We start from the raw sequence: 8,671 nt of genomic DNA on the forward strand, positions 1-8,671 counted from the left end.
CTTGAAGACCTAAAGTCAAGTGAGGGAAATTTGTGGCAAATAAGCCACAAAGACAGTAATTTGATAAGGAAAAACAGAAAAATGTGCATCACAATATTCTTAACTTCATGTCACCAATGATCAGATGCATTTCAAATACTGGCTTTTATTTTTGCTTAACTTTAGTTTTTGTATATTTAATTGTTCTTGCTTTTCAGTTCAGTATGTTGAGTATGTTCTAGAAAGACAGTACAATTTTCAACAAATACTACTACAATGTAAACTCCCCTATGACAGACATAATTGACTTGAATTAAATTTCACTCAGATTAATGAACTTGGTTCCAGCAAAATCCAAATTAGAATATCTTTTATGACGTTTAATGATACATGACTTTTTACCTGAATTGAGAATTTTAAAACATAGTCATTTGCTTACCTTTTTAAAATTTTACTTAAAATTCTTTCCCAAAAGTTAAGATTATGCATGCATACAATTACTTTAGAGTAACCAAATAAGAGTACAACTGACAGTTTCTTTAAAAGTATAATTCATAATAAATATATACACAATATTATCTTATAGAAAATAGGATCCGTAGAACAGAATGGGGTTCCATAAAGCATGACTTAGAAAATTTGTTCTATGGCAACAGAAAGCTTCTCTTTTATACATGGAAACTTTTATTATCTTATTAGCCATTCGCCAAAATTCATTATCAGCTCACTTATGTGAAATGAAAAGCTGTTATTCTTCCCAGAACCCCGTTCCTTGCATATCCTCCTGTAGTGCTTGAATTTTACTGTCCATAACTAATAAATATACATTTGACATCTAACAAAACACTTGAAAGGAGTGTGTGGATAAAACTTCTTAGCTTCAAGAAAACAGGTCATGTACCCCCACCAACACCACAATTTAAAAAAAGAAAGAAAAGGGGACATGAGACCATGTTAACAGTCATGTTTTAAAAATGACTTGAAGGCCAAAGTCAAGGTCTAAGACAGACAGGCCATGAAATGGTAGAAACTTCAGGACAGAAAGGAAGAGTACACAACGTTTTGTCTGTACCTTGAGGCAACGATTGGACAGGAAGTGTCGCCTGGCCAGGAGGGATGGAGATGAGTCCCTGACGCTGGAGGCTGAGCAGGTGTTGCTGCTGCTGCAGTTGCTGCATCTGGAGAAGCTGCTGCTGGAAGACAAGCTGCTGGGCTGCCAACTGCTGCTGCTGCTGCTGCTGGTGTCAGAAAACCCAACCCAGTAAACGGCAGAGAACAGGGGCCATGCACACTGCTCTCATGCAGAGAAAAGCACCCTCCTGTCATCCCTGCTGTGTTCTTGGCCAGCCTGTGGTCAAAGCTCAGGGGCAGAATGTGATCAGGTTCTAGATTTTCTGTTGCTTTTCTCTTAAATATTAAACAGCAGCAGAGAACCAAGGAACTTGCATTGAGGGTACAGAACAAGGTCAAGAGACAGCATGTAACAAAGTTTTAGACTTTTAATAATCAGTTTATTGCAGATAATAATAAACTTCTATAGACAAAAGGAGTAACGCTTTACAGAATGGTCAGCTTCCACAATACCCTTGTTTAGTTTCCAACCGAATAAGTCTGAACCACAGAGGTCCATGCATGTGGTCTCTGGTGATCTATTAGTAAACTGGAATGGAGCCCTCACAGGACAAGCCTGTTAGCTCTCTTTCCTCCTCTCCTCTCTTGTTGGAATATATTAAAGGCAGAATTGTGTGCAAGGCAAAAAAAAAAAATGTGCCCTTATTATAAAGAAAAGTACAACTTTCCAATTTTGTGAGGCATTACAACACAAACCCAAGTTCTTTAGACTCGGGAGGGTAGGAGAAGGCAGTCACACTTCAGAGGAAGACAGGCTGCTGTGGAAGACCTTTCCTTTTTAGTTTGGGGAGAAGAGAAACTTCTGATGCACTCACTGGAAAACAGACTGCATAATGGAGCAAGTCATGTGGATTGCCCAAAGCCTCCGGAGAAATAAGGGAGCAATTTCTATTCTGTAGTTGATGGCTGTCTGAAATTCTATTCACAAATCCAAACAGAAACAAAGCCTCAGGAGGTCAAAACTGTTTCCTGTACGTTTGCATAATGGGCAGCACGAAGACAACAGCTCTGATACCTGCTGATCAATTTAACTACTTCAACATGTTTTGTTTGTATTATGTTTATATTTGATGCAGTTTGCTGACAAGTGCAAGCTAGGCCTGAGAAGCCAGCTTGTCAGTTTGATTTATGAGCATATCAAACTGTAACTTTCTACTCGCCACTCCAAACCTACAGTAGCAGTTCATTAATCAGGGGCCTGTGACTTTGAAATCTGTGCTCAACCAGTTTCTCCTCTAGTCTCCCCACCCCAATCATGGGCTAAATTTGCATGCATGTTCTCTGAGCTGCATCACTGAGGAAAATAAGGTTCGCTCCCCAACTTCCATTCTCCGTGAATAAAAGATAACCAGTACTTTGTGCACCACCCAGCTGGCTCTTTGTACACTGTGATTCATCAGTGAACATTAGAAGAGAGCAGCACAGGATTGTGACTCTCAAGTCCCATGCTACAAAAAAAAGAGAGCATGAGAGTTTCACTGTCACTGTTACTAAGCTCAGTAAAAATGTAACACTGCATATTCGACAGCAAGAGCCTTGCTAGAGGAAGATCTGAGACTCCACTTGCCTTTCAAAGCCCCTTCTCCGCCTCATGCTATTACGTATCGATGGGATAGCTGGACCCTACCTCTTTCGCTTGCTTTCCAGGATGTGGCTGCTGCTGTGGCTGCTGTGGCTGCTGCTGCTGTGGCTGCTGTGGCTGCTGTGGCTGCTGTTGCTGTTGCTGCTGCTGCTGTTGCTGCTGCTGCTGCTGCTGCTGCAAAAGCTGAAGATGTAACTGCTCTTGCTGTTTCTTGTAAAACTCTTGTAGTTGTTGCTGAATAAACCATTTTGACTTTAATAAATAAAGGCAAAAGTTTCATGTAGCATAAATCTCCTAAACTCCTCTAGACTGGCACATGGTAGAGTAGCCATTAGGATTCACCTCACCAAAAAAAAAAAAAAAACAACTATGCATTTGATTCAAAGAGGCAGCTCTACATACATTTTTTCCCCCCAAGGCAGCACTGAAATTTCCCAGTCCAGAATCCAAAAAAATCCCAAACAAAAGAGTATAGAAAATCTGTGTTCTAAAGGACCAGAGTCAACTTAATACCATGTTATTACACATGAAGTTCTACTAGCATATAAAAATAGGTTATATTCTAGCACTTGTATGAGTTTAAAGTTTGCTCCATAAAGTCAGGCTGATCAGACATTCAGAACAATGTCAGACACTGAAATAAAAGTAACTAGCCTGTAGTAGTCATCAAAGATGATAGCGAAGTAATTAACTATATAAAATTCAGCAAAGCACATTATTTTCTCTGTGAAGGTAAGTATATACAGTGACATATGTACACTCAAGCCTCTGACAAGGTGCCTATTGGTACCATGATTTTTGTTATTGAACAAAGATAAATTTCGTGGATTTTTGGCTTAGCTGCCTAACATATCCTAGTAAGCAGATTTTCCTTTTCCTAAATTATGAGCATTTTTTTGGAAAAGTAAATGTAAGAAGTTACTCTCTTCATGTTAACACTTCAAATTTCACATTTCTGTGAATTCAGAGGAGTGCTAGAGTTCTGAAAGCAACAGCTGGGTGATCAGTATCTTTGCAAGTATACAAAGCAAATGCACCTGAGCACTTGAATATTGAAAAAATGGAATATTTGAATTTATTCCATTTTCAAATTACACATCCCCTTGCTCTTATTCTAGATATTAATAAATTTAAAAAGACTAAGTAACTTAAATTTTCTGTGTAGTGTTGTAACTAAAATGAGACATCCATGTGCTAGCATGTTGACAGGTGGTGCCTTTAAATGGAGTCTAAGCTGTCAAATAGGCCCATGGTGCCGTCAAGAGCAGTGCACACCTCTAGTCCATGCTGCAGCACCAAAGCAGGTAATACACATTACCTGCTGCAGCATGACGGCCTGCTGCTGCTGGAGGAGGGCTTGGAGCTGCTGAGGAGACAGGACCTGCTGCTGGAGGATCTGCTGCATCTGCTGAGGGGTGATCACCTGGGGGGTCATCATGGCCACAGACACAGGCACCTTGCAGAGAGAGAAAGGAAAGGTCGTCCTAATCAAGTGTCTAGTGGTCTGTGTCACAGCCATCCATCATCTTAAGTTCTTCAGCACTAATGGCCAACAGTGTTACATATGTTATATTAGATAAATAATAACAACAATATTAAAGTAGTATATTTTTATTCAATAGCCTTCCAGAGACATCAGATTTCATTTTACTCCAACTTCATATTTCCACACCTCTTATTTACCAGGCAAAGAAATTTGAGCTTTGCCCAATGTAGTTAAAAATTTCATGGCAGGGTTCTGAATACTTCATTATTGATCATCTTATCAATATCACACTGCTGTAAGTGAAAGACTTTTGAAATGTTTTAAGGATATGATTAAAAATAAATAATAACCACTAAAGAATTGGAAATAACATACATATAAATATCTGTTGTCTAAACTAGTAAAAAGCATATTGTAGAATATAATTATATAACACAAGCACCATTTCAAAAAATTTATAGCTATATGCAATATTAGATAATAGTAACAGTAATAAATAGCAATTATATTAATATATGGACAGCTTGTAGCAACTCACATAGGAGTTTTTCTGAACATATATAAATATAGACGAAAACAGCAACAGAGAAAAGTTCTCTGAAAGAATAATAAGCCTAGTATTCCAGTTTCTGCTTGATTTTCTTATTTCAAACAAGTAAATTATAAAAAAAAGTTCATAAATCTAAAGTATACTCAAAAGTTACTTACTAAATTGGGGAAAAAAAAGCATTTTGTTTAAGATTGCCTATTACTTCCCTTTTTTTGAAGTTGCTAAGAAAGAGGCAAAGAGAAAAGAAATGAAGAAGGCAGAGAAAGAAGAAGGTAGGAAAATACAGAATAGAGAAAAACTCTTGGGAGAACATCATAGAGAAAGAAAGGATACCAGGAAATAGGAAGGAGATGGCAAGAAAAGTGAAGATGAAAGCCTCCTGTGGGAGCTGCTCTGTTCTGCTACAGCCTCTGTGTGAAGGCACTGCTTGTTCTGACCAGCACATAATCACACAACTTGTCAACTTATGAAACAGAACTAAAAAACCTCTTGCAATTGCTTTAAGTGGGGTGGGGGGGGGGGCTGAGGGGGAGAGATGATAGGGGCAACGTAAATAATGTCCAATATGATTCAAATTGGAATTGTCACTATGAATCCCTCCCCCGTAAAATGAATCTATTCTAATTAAAAATTATAATAAAAAATCACTTTCCTTCCTAAAAAATTGCTTTTGCTGTAAATAAAAGCAAGTATTTATATAAGTAACTGCTTTAAAACAAATTTGTAGGACAAAATGTCTTTGAGAACAGGAAAAGATTAATAGGTATGGTTCACAATTTATTTTAATAGTCAATTTTAATGAAGTTTAAACTTTTTTAGTTTGGCAATTTATGCTATAAAGAAATGAGAAGTTAATTGTGAAAAAGAAATCATAATTTTAAAAAAGAAGGGAAATCCAGTATAATTAATTCTTTTCTCAAAACAAAACAGAACAAAAAAACCCTTCATATTAAACACTGAAAAACAAAGCCATCCTTTCTTTTTCCCATAGTGACACCTTGATACAGATTAATATGATGTGATTTTGTAACTTGAGAAAGAAATATTATGATGGAAAATATTCAGTTATTTTCAAAAATATTTTTGGATTTTAAAAAATATATTGACATACATATGTTATTGTATTTTATTTATCATAATAAAAATGTGTGCTATAAAATTAGCTGGGCATGGTGGCATACATCTGTAATCTCAGTACTTGGGAGGCTGAGGCAGGAGGATGGCAAGTTCAAGGCCACAGGAAAAACCTGTCAGAATAAAACAAAACAAAACAATAACAACCAAAACTGACCCCATGGATTGCTTAAGTGTTTGGTTGTCTAAAAAAGTTTACTTGATACTTGTTCTTTGACAAACAAATAGGATGATCAGAATAAGGGGTTTGGAAAAAAAAAAATCTATCTCCAAAAATGCCTCATTCTTCCAGTGATCATTTACCTTATAGTCTCTTCAAGTAATAAGGTATCAAACTGAAATGAAAGGATAGAAACAGACATGTTAAACTTTAAAAGGGGTGACAATCTAGATAGACTAGATAGACAGAAGACAGATACACAGGTTGGTGTGGAGATTAGATATATGTATACAGTGATACACATATACATAAACGTCTTCTATGAAGCACATTTCTCACATCATAGCCCCTTGTCACTTTTCAGTATATGTCGTGTTTTCACTTAATTATCTCTTTTTACTAAATTGCCTTTATGTCTGCAAGTAAAAGTACTTTATGTATAGTGAACACAAATGAATTTTATAGGGAAAGTTCTATGATAGGAGATATGCTATAAAACACTGCAAATTACAGAAAGATTTTGGCCTATACACACATTTGGTGACATTTGGCCTATACACACATTTGGTGACATTATGACTCATTTGATAAATGGGCAAAGTTAACTAAGTCTTCCACTTCTGCATTCTTTAGAGTTCATTAGCCTTTTCATTATGTAGTTCAGATTATTTTTATTAAATCTTAGCATGATTTGTGAGTACCTTATGAATAATAGTTATAACTGTCACATCATTGTCACCTTAAAATCATATATATTTGGTGCTCACATGTATATGATGTTTTTCAAATTTTAAGCAGATTCTGGCCTTCTTTCTATGAAAAACTGCCATCTAAAACAGACATAAAAATATGTAGAAAGATAAGGCAACTAACACACAACTAGTTGAACTCTCTACTTCCATAAGATATTAAGTATCTTATATCAAGTATACAATTAGGAAAACTCAGGTACACTTCTGAGGGATTTCTAACATTGCAAATAAACCAATACTATTGTCTAAATTCACATATACAAGCTCACACACAAAAACCTTTGGTTACAAAAGATATAAATTGCATTGTAATAAATAGAAAATGAGTGTCAATTATATGTAGGCTGCTCTACTTGTATTGTTTGGAAATTAATAGTTTTCAAAAATGTAGAACTTCTCCACTTTTAAGTGACACACTTTATTCCTCTTTTACCATTTCTGTCCTTGTCCTATTATGCTTTTTTGCTATCACAAGGTGCTCTAAGAATTTACTGATAAAAATGTATTGAGATTGAGTACATATAAAATTTTTTATATTATATTCTCTATCAATATTTAAACACAAACAGCCTCAAACTCTAAAAAAAAAAAAATCTATGAATAATTTTCTGAAATACACACAACTTAGCAACTTCAGTGTTAAACTAGCTATATCATTTGATTCATGCAAATATTCTAATGAGGAACTAATATTTAGACGTGCGAGAGGGGCTGGCAGAGAAAAGATACTTTCTGGAAAGAAGAAAAATGAAAGTCTGGTGGCTCCACCAACAAGTGAAGGAAGAAGAAGAGTAGCTGGTTTTGAATGGGTATTTTAGTGAATATTCTAGTCTTAATAGTCAACATCTTCAAGGGTGAAGGAAAAAACAAAGCCAACTTTGATGGAGAGAGTTTTCTCTCTTTTTTTTCCTCTTCTCATACTTGCAATGTTGGTAGATATAATGGTAATACACTAATCAAGAGGTCTCATCTATCTTTGTTGCTCTGTGCACCAAGTATGGGCAATTGCACACAAAGACAAAGTTATGTATTCTGAAATGAGAGAGGAAAAATACTGGAATTGTCTTGAAATAAGTCAAAATGATAAAACTAAAATTGGGTATTATCCTAGAATAGGTAGGAGATAACTCTATGTTTTCAAATACATATATATTATAAATGTGTTTACATTTAGATTGTATCTGTACCTCTCTGAAAGGATCAATAAATTATTAGAAAACAATGTAATTATACCTCTGTTCAAATGAATCTAAGGAGTAATTGTAGAAATTATAAAAATGAACAAAAATTTTTATTTGACAAAAGCAAACTGCTTACAATCTAGTTCAGCTGGAACATTTCTGAAAGTGTTGGGTTTGCATATTAAGTGTGTCACTTATTAAACATCTCAATTATGTGTGGGTGATTAGAAAGGTTTCTAACATAGTGTTAGTCCCATTCTTTCTTCACTGAATGTGAATTGGAAAAAGCAGTCACAACCTGTAGATAAGATTTACAGTGACAAACATTATGACCTTGTTAACAGAGGCTGCCAACTAGTAGTTCACAGAGCTCTTTATTGTTTGCATAAAATTCACACACAAAAGGAAGTCCTAACCTTCCTGCCTTGGTATTTAAAAAAAAATGTTAACACTTAGGATTAACTTCTTTATTATTTGTGTAATAAATGCAAAATGGGTATTCATGTTACAGTCTCTGCTTCCTTTGTAACAAACTATTGATAGGAAATACTGATTTTACCTTGATAAATTTCTTCTGCTCATTTCTTTCTTCTATATTGTATTTATATCTGTAGTTTACTTAAACTTAAGAAACTACTGTAATTAATTTTCAGGCTTGGTCCAAATTCAAGCCTTGGTTATATGTATAATATCTACAATAATAACAACTTTTCAAA

General features: G+C 35.2%; 1 protein-coding gene across 16 annotated transcripts in view; it reads right to left on the reverse strand.

The window, feature by feature from the left end:
• The window catches only part of Foxp2 (forkhead box P2), a 571,690-nt gene that overhangs the window by 59,249 nt on the left and 503,770 nt on the right, over nucleotides 1-8,671 (reverse strand). For 13 of the 16 annotated variants that reach the window (XM_074064606.1, XM_074064609.1, XM_074064610.1 and 10 more), the window contains 3 exons: nucleotides 4,011-4,148; nucleotides 2,738-2,926; nucleotides 1,052-1,217 (listed from right to left, as the gene is read on the reverse strand). In XM_074064606.1, coding sequence (XP_073920707.1) covers nucleotides 1,052-1,217; nucleotides 2,738-2,926; nucleotides 4,011-4,148 — 493 coding nt within the window. The remainder of the gene's footprint in view (nucleotides 1-1,051; nucleotides 1,218-2,737; nucleotides 2,927-4,010; nucleotides 4,149-8,671) is intronic. The other 3 variants (XM_074064620.1, XM_074064632.1, XM_074064625.1) reach the window with 2 other exon arrangements.

The sequence above is a fragment of the Castor canadensis genome, chromosome 2 (assembly GCF_047511655.1).
Source record: "Castor canadensis chromosome 2, mCasCan1.hap1v2, whole genome shotgun sequence".
Lineage (NCBI taxonomy): Eukaryota > Metazoa > Chordata > Mammalia > Rodentia > Castoridae > Castor > Castor canadensis.